General features: G+C 39.8%; 2 protein-coding genes and 1 long non-coding RNA gene across 6 annotated transcripts in view; 1 reads left to right on the forward strand and 2 right to left on the reverse strand.

Moving 5' to 3' along the window:
* AQR (aquarius intron-binding spliceosomal factor) overlaps positions 1–16,133 on the reverse strand; it is a 97,466-nt gene extending 81,333 nt beyond the window's left edge. For both annotated transcript variants that reach the window (XM_020879116.2, XM_020879115.2), the window contains exon 1: positions 16,047–16,133. The gene's annotated coding sequence lies outside the window, so the exon portion shown is untranslated. The remainder of the gene's footprint in view (positions 1–16,046) is intronic.
* Positions 6,988–16,134, reverse strand: ZNF770 (zinc finger protein 770). Of its 3 annotated transcripts, none has more exons than XM_020879117.2 (2): positions 16,047–16,134; positions 6,988–11,899 (listed from the first exon to the last, which is right to left on the reverse strand). In XM_020879117.2, the coding sequence occupies exon 2, from the start codon at positions 11,841–11,843 to the stop codon at positions 9,765–9,767; it is 2,079 nt and encodes a 692-aa protein (XP_020734776.2). In that variant the 5' UTR covers positions 11,844–11,899; positions 16,047–16,134; the 3' UTR covers positions 6,988–9,764. The 3 variants fall into 3 exon arrangements, with proteins under 3 accessions (XP_020734776.2, XP_020734777.2, XP_070325059.1); XM_020879118.2 differs by having other exon boundaries at positions 16,019–16,106; XM_070468958.1 differs by having other exon boundaries at positions 15,991–16,080.
* A 23-nt stretch (positions 16,135–16,157) lies between these two features.
* The window catches only part of LOC139035599 (uncharacterized), an 86,282-nt gene continuing 79,663 nt past the window's right edge, over positions 16,158–22,776 (forward strand). Inside the window, exons 1-2 of the long non-coding RNA XR_011488215.1 lie at positions 16,158–16,337; positions 17,123–17,192. This is a non-coding gene — a long non-coding RNA (uncharacterized lncRNA). The remainder of the gene's footprint in view (positions 16,338–17,122; positions 17,193–22,776) is intronic.

Below are 22,776 nucleotides of genomic sequence, written 5' to 3' on the forward strand. Positions count from 1 at the left end.
TGATCTTTTTGTTACTGTGCATGCTAAGCCACTTCAGTCGTGTCCGATTCTTTGCGACCCCATGGACTGCAGCCCACCAGGCTCCTCTGTCCTTGGGATTTCCCAGGCAAGAATACTGGAGTGGGTTGCCATTTCCTTCTCCAGGGGATCTTCCTGACCCAGAGATCAAACCTGTGTCTCAGCATCTCCTGCACTGGCAGGTAGATTGTTTACCACTGAGCAACCTGGAAAGCCCCTCTGTCACTAAAGAAAAAGGTATATACTATATTATTTCATTTTTGTAAAATCCTATTAAAAGTATATTAACCTACAGATTAATATATAATGTATATTAATGTATGTTAATCTACAGTCTAATCTATTAATCTAAAGTATATTAATCTGTAGATTAATATACTTTTAATAGGATTTTACAAATATGAAATATGTACCTTTTTCTTTCTTGTTTTTCACTCAACATAATGATTTTTATTACTTATTTATCTTATTGGCTGAGCTGGGTCTTTGTTGCTGTACTTGGGCTTCCTCTAGTTGTGGTAAGCAGAGGCTATTCTTTTTTGCAGTGCACAGGCTTCTCTTTGTAGAAGCTTCTCTTGTTTCAGAGCGAAGACTCTAAGCACACGAGCTTCAGTAGTTGTAGCATCTGGGCTCAGTCCTCGTGACTGGAAAGCCCTAGAGCATGGGATCAGTAGTTGTGGTGTGCAGGCTTAGCTGCTCCAGAGCACGTGGAATCTCCCTGGACCAGGAATTGAACCAGTGGCCCCTGAACTGGCAACTGGATTCTCATCCACCGTGCTACCAGGGAAGTCCAACATAATGATCTTGAGGTTCATCCATGTTGATGCATGTATTAATAGTTCATTCCTTTTTATTGCTGAGCAGTAGTCTATTTTATGGACGTAGCACTGTTTGTTAACCTACACATCTATGGATGAGCATTTCAATTGTTTCCAGTTCTTGACTGTTCCAAATAACACACTAAGAGCATTCTTAATGTAGACATGGGTTTCCCTTTCTCAAGTAAATACCTAGGAGTGGAATAGTTGGGTCATATGGTAGGTGTATGCCTAAATTTTTAAGAAACTGCCTATTTTCTTAAGTAGTTGTACTATTTATATTCACAACAGCAGTGTATGAGAGTTCCAGTTCCACTTCTTTCTCATCCACACTTGGTATAGTCTTTTTAATTTTTGCCATTTTAATAGTTATGTGGCATATCTCATTGTAACTTTAATATTTATTACCCTAGTGACTAATGATGTTGAGTGTCCCTGTGCTTCTTTGCCATTCACGATTGTGGAATCCTCTATTCAAGTTGTTTGCCCAATTTTTAATCGAATTGCTAGTTTTATCTTATCATTGAGTTTGAATGCATACTTCTACCACTAACAAATCCATTCAAAAATTAAACACGTGCCTCTAGTAAACCTTGCCTGGATTACCATAGGCAAGAAACTGGTAACACAGTTGCCTCTAGGGAGGAAGTACTAGGGGAGGGAAGAACAGGAGCAAGGGAAGTCTTATTTCACATTTTATACCCTTTTGAAACATTTGAATTTTGTAATATCTATAGCCTTGTTTGAGAATAAACAGTTGTGAAGGAAAAATAAAAGTGTCTGTAAATATGAAAATTAAATATGGAGTCCTTTTCTTCTAATTTCTATGGTATAAAGTTTGTTTTTAGAACTAAAGATGATTTGCATGATCATAATTTTAAATGCAACAGATTTTGAATACATAAAGTATCTAATTACACTTTAATTACAAATAAAGTCTATAAAACAAAAGGTAAAATAAGATTTTCTGAAAAGCTTTTATGATGAGAGTTGAAAGGTAGATAAGATTTTGACAATCAAAAACATAGGGGGGGATATCAACACATTAGAAGGCAAATTCATTCCAAGAGTGAATGAAAGGCTCTAAATGAAAATAGAGATTTACAGATAATATAAGATCTTGTAATGATGACTCCATTCATTTCTTTCTTTAAATATTCGGTATACATTTGAGAATGTACCAACATCAGATACTGTTTTATTTATAAAACATAAAATCATGCCTTCTCTTGGTTTCCAGAAACATGTATTGCTAACAACACTTTAACTCAGTGGTTCTCAAAGTGTAGTTTCAATACAGCAATAACATAACTTGTTTAAGTGCAAATTTTCAGGCCCAGCCTCAAATACTGAATCAGAAACTCTGAGGGTGCAGCTCACCAATCTCTCTTTTAACAAGCCCTCTCGAAGATTCCAGTGCATACTAAGGTTTGAAAATGACTAATCAACAGGGACAATTAACATAGTTAAGAACAAAAAGCAGTGGGATCCCTGGAAATGGAGTGCTCCAGTAAATCAAAAAGCCTTCCAGAGGAAGAAGTGTTTAAGCTTAAACTTCAGAGAATGAACAGAAGTTAGTCAATACAGATGTAAAATAGTACATGTTCCATATTGTTTAATAACACCATTGTACCACTTTTCTTTTTCAGTTTAGTTCTCTTTTTTCCTCTAAAGGAATTCTGTTTCTTTAATGGAATACTGCTAATAGAATTCCAGCAGTTAGCCCTGAAATTCTAACCCCTCCTAACTGACAATAAGAGAAACATCAACAAGAAAGGAATTAGTGTGTCCTTTCACCGCTTCTCAAGAGCAGCTCTCTGCATGAAACAGTCCCAGCCAACATCACTTCTAAAAAGGATTCTTAAAAGACAGGCAGACTTCAAACATGGTGCTATCCCCTAAAAAAAGTGTGCAATTATCATCAGTTATCTTACATAGTGTAAATTGAAATCTGATTTCTGCACATTAAACTTTAGTTTCCTTGCATAATGATGGAATAAAAACAAATGAAATCTGGCTCAAATAAATCTCTACTTTGAATAGAGTATGAAAGTTTGTATCTAATTTAAATTCATATTATGTAGCTAAGATCAGTTCAGTCAGTTCAGTTGCCCAGTTATGTCTGACTCTTTGCGACCCCATGGACTGCAGCATGCCAGGCCTCCCTGTCCATCATCAAATCTCAGAGTTTACCCAAACTCATGTCCCTTGAGTCGGTGATGCCATCCAACCATCTTATGCTCTGTCATCCCCTTCTCCCCCAGCCTTTAATCTTTCCCATCATCAGGGTCTTTGAGGTCAGGTCAAATGAGTCAGCTCTTCGAATCAGGTGGCCAAAGTATTGGGGTTTCAGCTTCAGCATCGGTCTTTGCAGTGAACGCTCAGGACTGATCTCCTTTAGGATGGACTGGTTGGATCTCCTTGCAGTCCAAGGGACTCTCAAGAGTCTTCTCCAACGCTACAGTTCAAAAGCATCAATTCTTCAGCACTCAGCTTTCTTTATAGTCCAACTCTCACATCCATACATGACTACTGGAAAAACCATAGCTCTGACTAGATGGACTTTTGTTGGCAAAGTAAAGTCTCTGCATTTTAATATGCCGTCTAGGCCAGCTTTTCTTCCAAGGAGCAGGTGTCTTTTAATTTCAGGGCTGCAGTCACAATTTGCAGTGATTTTGGAGCCCCCAAAAATAAAGTATGCCACTGTTTCCTCATCTATTTGCCATGAAGTGATGCGACTGGATACCACGATCTTAGTTTTCTGAATGTTGAGCTTTAAGCCAACTTTTTCACAGTCCTCTTTCACTTTCAGCAAGAGGCTCTTTAGTTCTTCTTCACTTTCTGCAATAAGGGTAGTGTCATCTGCATATCTGAGGTTGTTGATATTTCTCCTGGAAATCTTGATTCCAGGTTGTGTGTGCTCCATCCAGCCCAGTGTTTCTCATGATGTACTCTGCATATAAGTTAAATAAGCAGGGTGACAATATACAGCCTTGACGTACTCCTTTTCCTATTTGGAACCAGTCTGTTGCTTCATGTCCATTTTTAACTGTTGCTTCTGACCTGCATATAGATTTCTCAAGAGGCAGGTCAGTGGTCTGGTATTCCCATCTCTTTCAGAATTTCCCACAGTTTGTTGAGATCCGCACAGTCAAATGCTTTGGCATAGTCAATAAAGCAGAAGTAAATGTTTTTCTGGAACTCTCTTGCTTTTCTGATGTTGGCAATTTGATCTCTGGTTCCTCTGCCTTTTCTAAAACCAGCTTGAACATCTGGAAGCTCACGGTTCATGTATTGTTGAAGGCTTGGAGAATTTGGAGCATTACTAGAGTGTGAGATCAGTGCAATTGTGCGGTAGTTTGAGCATTCTTTGTGATTGCCTTTCTTTGGGATTTGAATGAAAACTGATCTTTTCCAGTCCTGTGGCCACTGCTGAGTTTTCCAAATTTGCTGGCATGTGGAGTGCAGCACTTTCACAGCATCATCTTTCAGGATTTGAAATAGCTCAATGGAATTCTATCACCTCCATTAGCTTTGTCAGTACTGATGCTTCCTAAGGCCCACTTTACATTCCAGGATGTCTGGCTCTAGGTGAGTGATCACACCATCGTGATTATCTGGGTTGTGAAGATCTTTTGTGTGTGTGTGTGTGTGTGTGAAGATCTTTTTTGTATAGTTCTTCGGTGTATTCTTGCCACCTCTTCTTAATATCTTCTGCTTCTGTTAGGTCCATACCATTTCTGACCTTTATTGAGCCCATCTTTGCATGAAATGTTCCCTAGGTAGCTCTCATTTTCTTGAAGAGATCTCTAGTCTTTCCCATTCTATTGTTTTCCTCTATTTCTTTGCACCGATCACTGAGGAAGGCTTTCTTAGCTCTCCTTGCTATTCTTTGGAACTTTGCATTCAAATGGGTTTATTTTTCCTTTTCTCCTTCACCTTTTGCTTCTCTTCTTTTCACAGTTATTTGAAGGCCTCCTCAAACAGCCATTTTGCTCTTTTTCATTTCTTTTTCTTGGGGATGGTCTTGATCCCTGTCTCCTGTACAATGTCATGAACCTCTGTCCATAGTTCATCAGGCACTCTATCAGATCTAGTCCCTTGAATCTATTTCTCACTTCCACTGTATAATTGTAAGGGATTTTATTTAGGTCATAACTGCATGGTCTAGTGGTTTTCCCTACTTTCTTCATTTAAGTCTGAATTTGGCAATAATGGAGTTCATGATCTGAGCCACAGTCAGATCCCAGTCTTGTTTTTGCTGACTGTATAGAGCTTCTCCATCTTTGGCTGCAAAGAATATAATCAATCTGATTTCAGTGTCGACCATCTGGTGATGTCCATGTGTAGAGTCTTCTCTTGTGTTGTTGGAAGAGGGTGTTTGCTATGACCAGTGCATTCTCTTGGCAAAACTCTATTAGCCTTTGCCCTGCTTCATTTCATACTCCAAGGCCAAATTTGCCTGTTACTCCAGGTGTTTCTTGACTTCCTACTTTTGCATTTCAGTTCCCTATAATGAAAAGAACATCTTTTTTTGGTGTTAGTTCTAAAAGGTCTTGTACATCTTCACAGAACCATTCAACTTCAGCTTCTTCAGCATTACTGGTGGGGGCATAGGCTTGGATTACCATGATATTAAATGGTTTGCCTTGGAAATGAACAGAGATCATTCTGTCAGTTTTGAGATTGAATCCAAGCACTGCATTTTGGACTCTTGTTGACTATGATGGCTACTCCATTTCTTCTAAGGGATTCTTGCCCACAGTAGTAGATACAATGGTCATCTGAGTCAAATTCACCCATTCCAGTCCATCTTAGTTTGCTGATTCCTAGAATGTCGATGTTTACTCTTGCCATCTCCTGTTTGACCACTTCCAATTTGCCTTGATTCATGGACCTGACATTCCAGGTTCCTATGCAATATTGCTCTTTACCACATCTGACTTACTTCCATCACCAGTCACATCCACAGCTGGGTGTTGTTTTTGCTTTGGCTCCGTCTCTTCATTCTTTCTGGAGTTATTTCTCCACAGATCGCCAGTATCACACTGGGCACCTTCCTACCTGGGAACTTCATCTTTCAGTGTCCTACCTTTTTGCCTTTTCATACTGTTCATGGGGTTCTCAAGGCAAGAATACGGAGGTGGCTTGCCATGCCCTTCTCTAGCAGACCACAACCTGTCAGAAGTCTCCACCATGACCAGTCCGTCCTGGATGGCCCTACACAGCATGGCTCATAGTTTCCCTGAGTTAAACGAGGCTGTGGTCCATGATTAGAGTGGTTAGTTTTCTGTGACTGTGGTTTCAGTCTGCCTGCCCTCCGATGCCCTCTCTCAGCGCCTACTGTCTTACTGGGGTTTCTCTGACCTTGGACGTGGGGTATCTCCTCAGCCGCCTGCCGCTCCAGTGCCGTGCAGCCACGGCTCTTATGTAGGTAAGATGGAATCAGGAGTAACAAGAACATGTATTGGAGGAAATAACTTTGTTCCTTCAGTACAAATCTGGAGAGGGAGGCCAGTGAGGAGGATAAATGAACAAGATATCATGTGATGTGGGAGTTAACATATCCTTTTGCAAGTGATAAGAAGCTATCAAAGAAACTTACTATAAAGAAGGAAGCAAACGATGGACTATGTTAGAAAGTTCAGTGGAAAAGGCAGATTGGAGTGGGCCCAGGAGTGTTTGCCTATCAGCACCTTGTTTCTATTCTATATGATCTTCCCTTTTAAAAAAAGTCCAAACTGTACAATTTCAAACTTTAAAAATATTCTGAAATTTGAATTTTTCAAGAATCTTCATCTTTCCCTCCACATACATTTTCTCCTAATAGGCCCCGTGTGTGTGCTCAGTCACAGATGTGACCCCATGCACTGTAGCCTGCCAGGCTCCTCTGTCCATGGAACCTTCCAGAGGATATGGGAGTGGGTTGTCATTTACTACTCCAGGGGATCTTCCCAACCCAGGGATCAAACCCATGTCTTTTACATTTCCTGCATTGGCAGGCAGATTCTTTACCACCGTGCCACCAGGGAAGCTCCTTATAGACCCTATGGCAGTACAAAACAATCATTCTACTAACTCAGTCAAACTATCTCAGTAAATAAATAATCATGCTACAGCCTGCTCCTGTCCAAAGGAAAAATTCTTCTACTTTTGTTTAAAGATATTTAAAACTTTATTTTTTTCAGAAAACCGAAGTAATTGATTCAACAATAATAACAGTTTGAGCATGCAGCAAATCATTTAACATCTAATGTTTAATCTTCTTATCATGATGTAGACAGTTTATTTTCATTCCGATAAAGTTCCCACAAGAAGAGTGTAGTGATAATAAATGTATTTAATTAAAGGTACTTCAAATAGCACTACAGTACATCTTTGACAAAATTTTTACAATATTCCAACTTTCAATATGAAACAGCTTAAAAACGTGTGGGCAAAAAAAAAATGTATAGTAGTATCATCTGGGCAAACAAAATCTAATAATCACACGAACACAACACTGTTAGGATTCTCTGTTAGGGCTGGGAAAGGAGTATATAAATCATTAAGTTCAAATAAAATTACATAAATAGCTTAGGAAAATCCCCAAATAGATAATTTCAGACATATTAAAGAAAAAATCTTGAACTTTTATTCTTGGAAAAGATGAACTAGTTGTCCTTTGCTTTTACCTAACAGAAATGTTCTTGTGTAAAGCAAATTCTATAAACCAGCATCTTACTTGCACTTGAGGAACATATCTCAAGAATAAAGAAATCACTCTTTAAAACATGACTCTCCTGTATGCTTGTAAATTGTTGGGATTTTATCTGTCCTGTTATGTTTAACCTCTGTGAATCAAACCCAAGTTTCTCAAAATTCACTTGTAAAAAGCAGCAGACCAACTTTTTCTCCACGCCCCACAAAGAGAGTTCTTACAGTGGGATGTAAAATTGTTCACTTGTCTATTTTAATAGAGGGCCTATCACCAAGTATATCTGAGTATGCTAGGATAAATACCCACCCATTCTTTTCACCTTAGAAAGATTATGGCTATTTTCTCTTATTACTAGGAAGTGTCATTCTTAAGGATTTTTAGATTAGCTTCATGGCAAATAGATATGGAAACAGTGACAGATTTTATTTTGGGGGGGTTCCAAAATCACTGCAAATGGTGACTGCAGCCCTGAAATTAAAAGATGCTTGCTCCTTGGAAGAAAAGCTATGACCAACTTAGAAAGCATATTAAAAAGCAGAGACATTACTTTGCCAACAAAAGTCCAACTAGTCAGAGCTACAGTTTTTCCAGTAGTCATGTACAGATGTGAGAGCTGGGACTATAAAGAAAGCTGAGTGCTGAAGAATTGATGCTTTTGAACTGTGGTGTTGGAGAAGACTCTTGAGAGTCCCTTGGACTGCAAGGAGATCCAACCAGTCCATCCTAAAGGAGATCAGTCCTGAGTGCTCACTGCAAGGACCGATGCTGAAACTGAAACCCCAATACTTTGGCCACCTGATGCAAAGAACTGACTCACTGGAAAAGACCCTGATGCTGGGAGACATTGAAGGCAGGAGAAGGGGATAACAGAGGATGAGATGGTTGGATGGCATCACTGACTCAACGGACATGAGTCTGAGCGAGCTCCAGGAGTTGGTGATGTACAGGGAAGCCTGGCATGCTGCAGTCCATGGGGTCTCAAAGAGTTGGACATGACTGAGCGACTGAATGGACTGAAGGATTTTTATTTAAAATGGCAAATATGAAGGACAATGTGTGATTATAACTCTTTCACAATTTGATTAAATATTTCTCAAATCATGACAGAACTGTTTAGAATGACACTTTCAATTCCATAAAGATCTTATTTCTGTACAAGATTATTTTACCAATTAAAATAACAATTCATTAATGATCAAAATAACATTGTTTAGCATTAGAACCTTGCAAAAAACAGGAATAAAAACTAGATCTAGTCACTGCCATTTGATTAAATTTAATAGATTTAGTTAAGTTATAGAATCACTCAATTAAAGAGGTTTAAAAGTAAGTTTACTAAAGTAAAAGTCTTGTGGAGATGGAATCTACAAGTGAGCCTTAAGTCTACTGCTATCAATTATGAAAAAGTATGTAGATGAATTACATTCATTCCTCTGAAAAGATGACACTACATTCACATCAACAAAAAGATTATGGCACTTGAACACTATTTAATGAGTAAACATGGTAAATGTACAGAGGTACATACTAGGCTCTTTCTTCCTTTTAAATTTTGGAGGGAGATAACAGCAGGCTGAGCAAAACAAACAAACAAACAAAAACCCAATCACCCATAGAACAGGATGTGAAGTTACCAGAGTCCTAAGAAAAAAGCTTGGAAAAGACCAACAAAAATAATGTTTTTATTTCCTCATCTACCTTCACCTTTATTGGCTTTATATTTTTTAGCTTTTAAGAAAAAATTTCCCGATGGAATTTGAACCATAGACCTAAAATCTATGAAATAAATGAAATCTAGTCATGCTATCTGCTGCAGCTGAAAACCAATTTTTGCCTGTCTTTTGAGTATATATAAAAAGAGATCATGTCTTAAGGAATAATTCCTTCAAAAATTAGGCTGAATTATTTGTACCATGCCATAGATTTACAACATTTTCAATACAGCCAAAATATGTTAAAATGCTTGCTTTCTGACATCAAATCATATTTTTCCCTCTAAAAATTAATTCAGCTGCTCCTAAAACACTGTATTAAATGTCTATGTATCTTACCTCTCTGTATGCAGGACAAGCAACTGCTTATGAAATAATTCAATCTAATGCAGGCCTTTTGATAAAAATACATTTTAAATGATACAGGCTAAAGAACAAGGTACCAGAGACACCACAAACTATCAGTGGTTCTGCCAGTTTCATAACTGAATTTAGGATACCCATTTTCTCTTGTGGTCATTCCTTAAAGTGAGTAAGTTGATGTCTCTTCCAGTGAGGAGCCTGTCTGAACGTTTTGCCACAAACTGAGCATTCAAATGGTTTCTGCCCTGCATGAATTAAATAGTGTCTTTCCAGTTTAGACGGGGATCTAAAACTTTTGGAACACACACTGCATTGGTAAAGAAGGCCATCATTCCTCTCGGCACGCCCTGCATAACTACAGTGACGACTATGACGGCTCTGCTCTGATTCCAGAAGTATGCTAGAGAGACAGGGCTCTCTGTTCCTACAGGGGGCACCAGGAATGAAGTCCTCTGATTCTGCCTTAACTTTTATTTCTGACATTTGATCTGACTCTGAGACCTTGTATTTTTGAAAACCAAGAGTCTGACATTGTTGGGAAGCACTGTAGCTAACATTATCACCCTGGTGAAAGAAAAGTTTGTTCAAATTTTCCAATTCTACTTGGCAAAGAGATTTTCTATAGGGAAGCTTATCAATATGAGTTAGTTTATGTCTTTTCAAGTGAGCTGACTGTCTAAAAGACTTCCCACAAACATTACAGCCAAAAGGCCTCTGTCCAGTATGAATTAAATAGTGTCTTTGTAGTTTAGACACAGAAGGAAACACTTTCTCACATTTGTCACAAGGACACATCTTATGTCCAGTATGTATGTTTCCACTTGGAACTGAAAAGCCACACTGGAGCACTTGACAGTTTTCAAAGAATTCCTCACCTGATGAACCATAGATAGATATGTCTTTTTTATGCATAGGATTATCCATACTTAACATGCTTTCTGGTGTAAGAATACCTTTTACGTTTTTCCCCATATGTTGGCTCTGGCAGTGCTTTTGCCAAGAAAACGGCAAAGTCAATGTTTTCTTTTTATTGCCAACTGTCTTATATGTTCCATGCTTGCCAAGAGAACTCAGACATGTTCTCTGGGTTTGTTCAGGCCTCTGCTCACCAGAAATAAGATCACAATTTTTCATGAAAGTGTTTTTAAATACTTTTTTATCAGATCGAAAATTATCTAATTTCTTACCCCCAGCACGTTTAAGCTTAGCTAAGATTTTTTTAACAATGGTTTTATAGTTGCAGCTTCTTTTGAGCTTGCTTGGAATTTTGCCACTTCTGGCAGGAAAACACTTGTGTCCATTGAGAATCTGCTCTGATTCAAAACATTCTTCACACTCAGGACATTGAAAAGGGACAATATAAACAGAGTGGACATCAAGCTGATTATTCTCTTCAGATTTACCTATATCACCATTTTCAAAGCCATCCTGCTTTGCATTTAATTTATTAGGCAGGGAGCATGATTCTGAACTCTTCACCTTTAATGAAAGAGTCTGAAAAGTCTTATTCCTGGTATGGATTTGTTTATGCTTCAGAAGTTTGCTTTGAATCTTAAATCCTTTTTGACAGAAACAACACTGAAAAGGTCTTTCTTCTGAATGTGTGAGTTGGTGGATTTTTAAGTGAGTTGACTGTCGAAAAGACTTACTGCACAGGACACATTTAAAAGGCCTCTGACCAGTATGAATGAGAGCATGCCTATCAAGTTTTGACTGTGATGGAAACATCTTGCCACAGATTGTACACGCATGAATATCCTTTTTTTTCTTTGAAGGGCTGTATGTAGGATCAGACTTGGAGCATGGGTGTAATGCCCATCTCTCCTCGGGGGTAAAAGTATGATACATTCCATACACTGGCTTTTCTTGCTTGGCCTCCAACGGTCTTCTGACCTGCTTAACATCATTCTGGTACGTTTCATCGTGAAGCTGTTGGTGCTTCACAAATGTCTTCAGATTCTTAAAGTGGCGTTGACAAATACTACATTTAAAAGGCAGATTATGAGTTAGTTGATGTCTTTCCAGGTGAACTAGTTGCCTAAAGGTTTTATGACACACATCACATTCAAATGGCTTCTGACCAGTATGAATGAGATAATGCCTAGCTAATTTTGATGGTGTTTCAAAATGCTTGAAGCAAATATTGCAAATATATGGCCTGTTTCTGGGTAGCTTGTTGGCTGCTACACACTGCTGAATCTTTAGCATTTTAAAATTGTTTTCAGCCATCATATTCTTCAGTGATAAACTCTGATGAGCTCCATAGTGTTCTTAAAATCCACAGATGTCTAAAAATTAAAAATAAAAATGTATTAATTTAAAATTAATTATTCATGTGAAAAGAGATAATTTAAAATGTCCTTTGGCTAAAGATATTAAAGGAAATAGGGAACCTGAACTTTTCCTGTGTTTAACATTAAGTTAATAACCATTTTAGATACTTTAGAATCATTAAACTAATTTCACATATATAGAGAAATAAGGAGTCTTCAAAAGAAATACTTTAAAATGTATATAATTTTAAGCTGTATTTCTAATTAGTTGAGATAATACATTAAAGACACTGAGTTGGATTTCTGAATATTAAATAGACCTTTTAATTCCAATTTTCTTAGTTCACTATTAAGTAGACTTGCCATTTTAAAAAACTGGACTAGAAAGGTAAAGACTGTAAGAAATATAATACTAAAAACAAGACAAGACATATCTGCATCCAATTATAGCACTCCTTGGATATGATCTGAGAATGGAATGTTTCAGTTATCAAAATTCTTAGCCACATTGTTAGTATATTTACACTAAATTACTTCTTTGGACCAACAAAGATAACACAAGACAACTGGAAGAAAATGTTCCAGGAAACCTGAATTTTAGTCCTGGATTTGCTACCATATGATCTTGGTGGCAAGAAGGAAATATATAGACTCCTCAGCTCTATGTCAGGGAAAGTGCCTCCTGGCCTGCCTACCACAATCAAGGTGTTGTGAGAAATCAATGGAGATGATGCATCTGAAGGTGTTGGAAAACTAAAGCAGTATATAAATGTAAGGTATTATTTAGCTCAACACTAATCAAACTTGAAAACTTAATCTACTTAATATTTTTAGGGTTTCTAACTAAGAGATAAACACACTAAATGTATAGTTCTTTTTATTTCTCCTTTCCACTTTATTGAAGAAGTCCTAAAAGACAAGTATAGAGGCAATAAGGTTGACACAGTGGCTATCTACATATTTATCTATGGCTCAGTAATAGCAGGTTGAGTACAGTTCACTTTCAGGCAATATAATTAATAGTTCATTTTTATCTTAAGAGTTATTAAAAAGACAAAAACACCTTCCCTAATATGCCTCTGTGGGACACATGCAAAAGCTTGTGAGGAACTTTCACAACCATTTTATACCATATATTCCATCTGAAAAGCCAATTTTCTTCTCATCCTTCTTCTACTAATCCCTTTTCTTTAAATAAGGAAGTCAGAGATTATAAAAAGGTGTTCCAGCTCTCTCATCCTAAAAGTTGAGATAAGAGACTCACTTTTTTTTTTGTCAGCTGACTTAGGGGAATATCTGAGCTTCCCCGGTGGCTCAGATAGTAAAGAATCTGCCTGCAATGTGGGAGACTTGGGTTTGATCCTTGGGTTGGGAAGATCCCCTGGAGAAGGGAACAGCACCCTACTCCAGTATTTTTGCCTGGAGAATTCCATGGACAGAGGAGCTTGGTGAGCTACAGTCCATGGGGCCACAAAGGGTCTGACACGACCAAGCAACTTTCACTTTCACTTTTAGTGACCATCTGGCATATGTGCTGTATGCTATTATCTGTTTTTGTGTTTAAGATGTCTAGAAAACACCTTAAACACAAAATCTCAAATACACCCACTGTAGTGCTCTTCAGCAATGATGTAAAAATAGGAAAAAAGTCATTTATTGAGCAAATTATCTTCTTCTAGTTGTTTTATCACAGTGTTCTTCAATCTCCAAGTCACTATCCATTAATGGATTGTGAAATAAACTTAATGGGTCATGATCTGCATTTTTGTTTAATAAAATAGGTTATAAAATATCAGATTACATAACATATGATAAGGACAGTGTTTTGTGAAACTTCTATAGGAAGAGATAAACTTTGTGAAACCTGTTCCCTTGCATATTTCTTCACACAGTAGACAGAGGAACCCACAACAAATCAATCACTTTATCCAAAAGTGGCCAAGTAATCCATTAGGTAAGACTGGGGCCCATAGGACAAGACAGGAGTTTCTAAGGATTACTAATTTTCTTCAATTGACCCAAATAACCCCAAAATATTACCAAAAAATTTAATTAGAGGTCAAAGGTAATATGGCACACAAAATAGTCTGACTGCAAGCCACTCCATTATAAATTTATAAAATACACACTATAACCCAGATATCCATGTTAGCAACAATCAGCTGTTGGTACTATTAGTATGCATTTTCACAACACTGAGTTAAGAGAAATTACAGGTGAACAGCCTCCATATCCCTAACGTGCTAACACAGCAGCAGTTATGAAGATTACAATTAGGTGAATTGGCCAAAATTTGGCAACTTATTTAATTCCTGTCAGGTAATCAGGTATTGAGGTGTCAATTAGGACAATGAGCCAAACTGCAAGTAATTAACAAATCTTTATTCACTTATGCAACAGTGCAAGCAAGAGGCTGAAAAAGCACTGGTCACCCAGTGGTCAATTAAACAGAACAACACTAGGTTAGGGTTAGGTAGATGCAGTGCACACAGTCATATCCCAGGGGAGGAGGCTGAAAAAAAAGGCTCCTGGCTCTTTATGGACCTGTGAGCCAGGGGTGGAGGAAGGAAGGGCTACAAGTAGAAAGATCCTGAGTCAAAATGGAGAAAGTACCTCAGCCAAGGCTGCCCCTTCCACATTCCCTCCCTCTGCAATAAGGAGGTATGGGTGGAGGCAATTGGGAAGCACCTGGGCCTCAGAAAGGAGGTACCTGAACCAGGAATGCAGAATATGAGCATGGCTAGTGGGAGGGAACTGGTGAGTCCTCGACCTCAACTCCCTCCACAAAACCGCAGTGCACAAGGTCTAGTGTTGCGAGAGCAGCTTCCCCTGATGAGGCTGGCCAGGCAAAGCCATGCAATTTTCTACCGTTGGGCCTGAAAGATCACACATAGTACTTTGGCCTGAAGCCAGGTTTCTCCACGCCTATTGTCTATTTCTTTCCTTTAACAGTTTCTTTGGAACACTGACAAAAAATGCCAGCTAGAACTACACAGATGACAACCATTTCTGATTATAACAGGAATTGACTACCTACAGTTACTGTGCCAAAAAGAGACCATGGATTATCACATAACACTAGCCCTAAGACTGGGTACTACTGTCACTTTCGTCCACACCATGTGGGAAAGCACTGACTGGAAGCTCTATATTGTTAGAATCACTGGTGGCAAGCAGTGATCTCATCTGCTATTTATAAGTGACAGCTCAGGGATCCCCAAGCTCTAAGTGCAGTCCCACGTGTACTTAAGCACATGTACGTTAATTTGATAGAACTCCAAATCCCACTTCAACTGGATCTTGTGTTCTCAACTGATTTTTTTTTTGTTTTGGTCGATAATATTTTAAAAAACAAACCAACATTGTGTAATTTTTCCTACGCTCAAGTAAAAATAAAAAAACGGCAAATCTCAATGGTTCAACCCCAAGATTATCCTGACAACAGCCAAACACTCCTACAGGTGGAAGACTGAAAAAACTGATCTCAAAAAATTCCAACGAAACTTTAAGGCTGAAAGCCTACTTACTGGCTTTCCAGTCTCAAACAACACCATTAAAAGGAAGTGAGGACATCATAAAAATCACTGAACAAGAAACACAAGAACTGAGAAAATTTTATAGAACTTTCAGTTAGGGAATAATCTTTGGCGACATTTATCACAGCCTTTCACTCTTTGTAGCTTCTGCTCTACTTCCCTTGGCCCACTCTCTTGCCCTTGAACCATCACCTCTTCCTCCTAAGGGGGTTAAGGGGGGGGGGGTGCACAGGACACAGGGCCCTCACAACTGGCCCTCGCCTTAATCGTCCACAACCAGTAAGCACCTAGGAGTCGAACGAGAGTCCAGAGACTGCAAAACCCCACAGCAGGAAAGGCGAGCCAAGGGTGAAAACTGCTTTGGCCACGGTGGGGCAGGGGGAGGGAATGCCACACGTGATACGATTCACTGCAGGGGAAAGTATGCTTTTTGCATTTTCCTTTCAGAGATTTCTGCTCCCCAGGAGACGAAGTCAGGAGTTGGGGAAACGAGAAAATCAAATGAGCTGAGTTCCTGGTTCCCCCATTCTGGGTCCCCGGGCACCTTGGAGGGGCTGAGGCAGGCCCGACCTTTCCCGTGGGTCGCTCCACCTCACACCTGAATTCCTGAATTCTTCCTCACGCACCTGCAGCTGGCACGGGCCCGGGAGCCGCGCATCTCGGGGCCAGGAGCCGCAAAGGCAGCGTGCGCACGTCCTCCGGGCCGGCTCGGCGATGGGCTGAGTGCGCAAGCGCGGGACTCGGGAGAGCCTCCGGACGCGGTCCGACTGGAAACAGGCTCCCCACCAGCCCAGGGCCGCAGTGGCTTGGGCTTTCCTGGAAGTCTTCAGTGTGAAATGCGGATCCAGCGATGCTTCCGACCCCGTCGCTGCTTGCCAGGCACTGAAGTTGTCGGGGGGAAGAGTAAAGTAAAGAGAGTAAAGAAGGGTGTATTTTCCGTTTCAGTTCAGTGCTTGACTAGGAAAACCACATAGTCTTGACCGGTGGGCTCAAGGTTCTACTGGAAGCTGATGAGCCCGTGTTCAAATCCCACTCTTCTAGTCTTCTCTAATGCGAGAGAAAAGGGCCGGTGATAAAACGCCCTGAGTCAGAACTTTCTGTGCCTCCACTGTCCTGAGTACTCTGCACGTCGTCAGACTATAGCGCAGGGGTCAGGGACTTGGGCTTCACTCTCGGCTCTGCTAATATCCTGCTAGCAGCGGGCTCTTTTAGCTTCTTTGAGCATTCCTTCAGTGTATTTCGGGTCGTCTGCAATGTATGAAGACCTGTGCTCAGACTGTTAGTTTCCTCAGATTTGACAGATGAAATGGATGTAAAGTGCTCATTGAAATGCCCGGTGCATAATAAACCCCCAAATAAGTATTATCATTTATTAGTTACTATTTTTATTTTTAAATACAACAACTTTATGAAGTAAAAGTATCCCATTGTAAAATGAGGGAAATGAGACCGAGACGTTAAGGAGCTGAATTTCGCACAGCTGAGAAATGATGGCAGTGGGGTTTGAACACAGGTCGTCCTTTTAATTCACTACTGCCTCCCAAATTGTAGATATCCCAACATTATGTAGGCACAATTAAGGACTACGAGTTGTAGTGTAGTTGCAAACTAGGGTGGCACATTGTTACTAAGATGCTTGAGTATCTATTGAAGATTTTAAGTACAAAAGACATCAGAGGAGAATTTGTTGTGGCTTTTGCAGGTTCTGATTGTAACTGTCTCAGCTTAAGAGGCGAGGAAATGAGAACAAGTAACAAGTGCATTTTTCACCTGTGAGTATCTTTTTACATTACTTTTCAAGAGTCATTGCAAACAAAAATTGTTATTTCTGATATTTGTATATGCGCCTGTATTTAAAAAGGGAGACATTGGGCCAATGAAAAGTCTCTATTTTTGATGTAACATGGGGAAATGGATAATAGGAAAAAGCTTTTGCTTCTCAGGAAGCAACCTTGCAAGAGTCACATTTGAGAAGGTTGAAGCCCTTAACTTTCAGCTCAAGCAGAGAGGAAGAGCTTTATGTGTCCTGAGTGCTGATCCCAGGGTGGGGATGTGGATTATCTAGACTTGGTTGCTTCTGCAGCTTCTTTTGGAAGCTCAGCTCAGTCAAATTAAGGAAACAATTGCATCCATCACCAGCCATATAAATCTTTAGGAGAGATGTAAAGATCATGAGAGACTATTACCTGAGGTTGGGGACCAATGAAAGGTGCATTACCTGCAAAAATAGATAGGTCTTTGCACCAAGAACCTGAGAAACATGGAGTGTGGAACAAAAGCGGATGGGCTGTTCTCCAAGGTCACATACCTTGTCTCATCACCTCCCCCATTTACCATGAGAGCTATTTCAGGAAACATCCATATAAAAAAGGGAGAAATTACTGTGAATAGGAGTCATCTGGAAGAGTTCATTGAATAGCTGAGATTTGGACAGAGACACAATGTGTACAATATGAATAATAGAAAATGTGGGACAAGATAGAACATTGTAGGGAGAGATTGCAGTAGTGATGAGGAAAACAAAGGAGTAGCTCGGCATACTTTTGAGTTAGTATCTTACCTCTTTAACTTACTAGTGTGTGTCCTTAGAAGTGACTTAACCATTCTAAACCTTATTTTCCTTATCTTTAAAGTAAGGATATAATCATTTGTTCATTTATTCAATGAACATCATGTACCAAACACAAAGGACTCACTTCTAAATATCCATAAATGAAACTTAGGCCCTTGACTTCAATGTAGTTTTCAGCTCAACATATAAAGAAATAGAATATGTTAAGAGAGATATGTACAGGGAAGGAATGGGAAGCAGGATTTGTGTTTCTTTAATAATCAGTGATGTTGAGCATCTTTTCCTGTGATTGTTAGCCATCTGTATGTCTTTCTTCAGAAAAATGTCTATCTGGCTCTTCTGCCCATTTTATGATTGGGTTGTTTTTGTTGTTGCTTTTTTTTTAATATGGAGTAGTATGAGCTATTTATATATTTTGGATATTAACCCCTTGTTGGTCACATTATTTGCAAATATTTTTCCCATTGAGTTTTAATGCTTTTTAAAGCCTCCTCCTGCCCCCAGGTGATTGGCCTAGCAGAGAGCTTGCATTTGTTGCTTTCATCCCACCTTGTAACTTGCCTCTCTCCTCTTTCTCCTCCTCCTGTTGAGTGACCAATAAAACCATCTTGCCACCTGCAGCTAATTCACCAAAATCTGTATCCCTCAGGTGTCAGTTACTACTCCCAAACAATTATCAAAGAATGTTTTTATTATTGAAGTATAGTTGATTTACAATATTTTATTAGTTTCCAGTGTGTATCATAATAATTTGATAAGATTATACTCCATACAAAGTTATTATAAAATATTGATTATATTCCCAGTGTTGTATATTGCATCCTTGTAACTTACTAATTTTATATCTAGTAGTTTGGACCTCTTATCTTTCCACCACTCCCACCTCTGGTAATGACCAGTTTGTTCTCTGTTTCTGTCAGTCTGTTTCTGTTACGTTACAATTGTTCATTTGTTTTATTTTTTAGATTTTTACATATCACTGAAGAGATAGTTTTATTCTCTCCCTGTATGAATTATTTCACTAGGTATTGTTCCCTCCAGGTCCATCCATGTTATCACAATGGCAAAATTTCATTCTTTTATGGCTGAGTAATATTCCATTGTATACATATGCCACATCTTCTTTATTCATTCATCTCTTGGTGGAGGCTTGGGTTGCTTTCATAAACAATGGTGCAATGAACATTGGGTGCATATGTCCTTTTGAAGATTTTTCTAATAAAGACAGCTCTCCCTTTCTAAGACTTTTGGTGACTACAGCCTCCGTCTCATTTTGTATTTCCTCAAGAAAAATATTTGCAGTCTCTTTATGTTTTGCTACATGATTTCTGAAGGAAGGGTGGCTGATGCTGGGGTTGGGAAGTGGTCAGTTGGGGTCAGAAGGTATTTTACAGTATAGCAGTATTTTATTTAAATACAGTGTTAAGTACAGTATTTAAATATGTTATTAAATACAGTCTGGTATGAAATATGCTGCTGCTGCTGCTAAATCACTTCAGTCATGTCCGACTCTGTGTGACCCCATAGACGGCAGCCCACCAGGCTCCCCCGTCCCTGGGATTCTCCAGGCAAGAACCCTGGAGTGGGTTGCCATTTCCTCCTCCAGTGCATGAAAATGAAAAGCAAAAGTGAAGTCGCTCATTTGTGTCCGACTTGTAGCCACCCCATGGACTGCAGCCCACTAGGCTCCTCCGTCCATGGGATTTTCCAGGCAAGAGTACTGGGGTGGGGTGCCATCGCCTTCTCTGGTATTTAATATAGTATTTACTTAAACACAGCAGTGTTACAGTACAGTGGTATTTTACTTAAAGTAGTTGAACAACCTCCAACTCATAGGCTAGTTATCAATTTCCTAAATTGTTGCTGAAAGTTTTCCTCTAAAGCTCCATTGCTGATAATGCCTATTGGATTTCTGGATCTAGTTAGGTAGCATCATCCCACCCCACTCTCTATAGTTTAAATTCAGTAGTACAGGAGTTCTAGGGTTACCATAAAGCAGGCAGGATTCTCAATGTAGGACTTTGATCACATTTGTTCACCCTTAAGTCAGGGCTGACCATTGGAGCCTCATGACTATGGAGAGCCCTCCAACTATTTTAATACCAGGTGGAGGCTAACCAAGAAGGGAAGACAGGGGTGTGGTATCTACCAAGATTTTTTGTTTATGGGGTCAGGAGAGCTTGACACTGAGATCTTTCTCTTGTCTCTGGATCTTAATTTCTGGAGGACAGTTCTAAAAAGTGTGCATGCTAAGTTGCTCAGTCATGTCCGACTCTTTGTGACGCTATGGATTATAGCCTGCCAGGCTCCTCTGTTCAAGGGAATTTTCCAGGCAAGAATACTGGAGTGAGTTGCTGTGTTTTCCTCTTCTCACAAGCACATTCCACCAAAAAGTGCCCATGTCCACAAGAACTGGAACATGTGGATATATTTCTCTTCTTAGTCTCCACTCCCAAGGGGTGCTCTGGATATTAAAGATGTCTTCAGTGGCTGCTAGATAATAATAATAAATAGTCATTCAGTCGTGTCCAACTCTTCATAACCCCATGGGCCATAGCCCGCCAGGCTCCTCTGTCCATGGAATTCTCCAGGCACAAATGCTGGAGTGGGTTGCTATTCCCTTCTCCAGGGTATCTTCCCAACCCAGGGATCAAACCCAGGTCTCCTGCATTGCAGGCAGATTCTTTACTGTCTGAGCCACCAGCGAAACAGCAGGGAAGTGGCTGCTAGATTCCAGGGGCAAATATATGAGATATTACTGATCTCTTGTTTAGGATCTGGCTTCCCAACTGGATAAAAATTCAGTAGTCATGGTTCAGATTTAAGGCCCAGGGATTTTTTTCTAGTGTGTTCTCTAACCCAGAGTGAGGAAGTCACTTATCCCATAGTCAGGGGGCTTTGGAAGTTAGAAACCTGAACTTGAGGGGCTGATGTGTACCTATATGGCTGGATGTGTGCCCTTATTTCTAAACCTGAACATTCCTTCTCCTCTTCCCCTTGGATAACTTCTTTAAGGGCAAGGGGTGGGAAGGGTAGCTCACATTTTCACAGGAAGTTCTGAGCTTCTGTAATGTTTTGCTTTAAAATCGTCTGATAGCAACTTTCTCCAGTCCTCTGATAGCAACACTCCAATGAGTGTTCCAAACTGCTTTCCAATAGTAACATGGATGCTTTGTGGCAAGAGCTGCTTAAGTTTTAATACAACTGCAAAGGTCATTTCTTCTTTCAGCTCTTAAATTGTAAAAAATCCAACTTACAAATCCAGATAGTTTACCATGTTGTCACATATTGTTAGGGGGCTTCTCAGAGGATCAGGGGTAAAGAATCCCTCTGCCAAGCAGGGGACGCAGATTCCATCTCTGGGTGGGGAAGGTCCCTTGGAGAAGGAATTGGCAACCCACTCCAGTATTTTTGACTGGGAAATCCTATGGAAGAGGATCCTGGTGGGCTACCATCCATGGGGTCGCAAAGAGTCAGACAAAACAGAATGACTAAACAACAAAAGTATTGTTAAGCACTCAGCTACCCAGTGTACTCCAAGGGATGCATTGGAAACTTTGTAATCACATAAATTTCTAATTCTGGATTCTGTAAACTTTCAGTTAATTATTGTCCATATCCCAACTGTCATGCCTCTAATAGTTCAGGGAATGTAAAAATCCTCCTTTCTGCGTAACCTGAAAATGTCTATATTTCTTGTGGCGTGTAGCATTTAGTTGGGGTCCTACTAATCAGTCCCAGGTTCTGATCTCCAAAGAATCCTGTCCCAGAAGAAGCAGGCATAGTAGGAACCTTTCATTAGCCTTGTGATGAGGTGCATTGTGTTCCCTGAAAAGATATGTTCAAGTCCTAACCCTGGGAACCTGTGAATGGGACTTTGTTTGGAAATAGGGTCTTTCCAGATGTAATGAATGATCTTGATGTGAAACTATCTTGGGTTTAAGGTAAACCCTAAATCCAGTGATGATTGATCTTTTAAGGAAAGGGAACAGAGACACACAGACACACAGAAGAAGGCCATGAGAAGATGAAGGCAGGAAAGACCTCCATGTATCTGAGGAGCAGGTAGAACGCTAGTGGCTCAGGAATGGTGTTCAAGGAGGAAGTAGTGCAAGATGAAATGAGCTCAGAGAATGGTAGAAGTCAGATGTAATGCAGCCTTCTAAACTACGGTCAAGAGTTTGGTTTTTATTCTAGATGCAGGAGAAAGCATCTGGAAGGCTTTAAGAAGAAAAAATGGTATGATTTGAATTTTTAAGTGATATTTATTGCTGCTATGTTAGAGTCAAGTGAAGGGTTTTGGAGAATATGTATGATGTCAGTTTAGCTAATCCTGAGTTAAAGAAAGTGAAAGTGTTCGTCTCTCAGTCGTGTCTGACTCTTTGCGACCTCATGGGCTGTAGCCCACCAGGCTCGTCTGTCCATGGATTCTCCAGGCAAGAATACTGGCGTGTGTTGCCATTCCCTTCTCCAGGGGGTCTTCCCCACCTAGGGATTAAACCTGGGTCTCCGGCATTCCAGGCAGATTCTTTGCCATCTGAGCCACCAGGATAAGATGTTTCCCAGAATTCCCCGTCCTGAGAGAATCAGTGTTGGTGAGCCTCACAAGGAGCATTTTGTATGCTATTTGGAAGGCAGAAAGGAAGCAGTAGCCTGTTGCTTTTACACTTGAAAGGTCAGAGCAGGGCACAAGGCCCTACTGCAAAGCACCCACTTTGCTGTAATCTGCTGGCTCATCTTACTGGCCTGGGACAATATCTGGACCACAAATCTGGTCTACACTT

The sequence above is a fragment of the Odocoileus virginianus genome, chromosome 6 (genome assembly GCF_023699985.2).
Source record: "Odocoileus virginianus isolate 20LAN1187 ecotype Illinois chromosome 6, Ovbor_1.2, whole genome shotgun sequence".
Taxonomy (NCBI): domain Eukaryota; kingdom Metazoa; phylum Chordata; class Mammalia; order Artiodactyla; family Cervidae; genus Odocoileus; species Odocoileus virginianus.

Bases quoted from the DNA above. Each gene is read 5' to 3' on its own strand.
- ZNF770 (XM_020879117.2), bottom strand. From the start codon at position 11,843: ATGATGGCTGAAAACAATTTTAAAATGCTAAAGATTCAGCAGTGTGTA.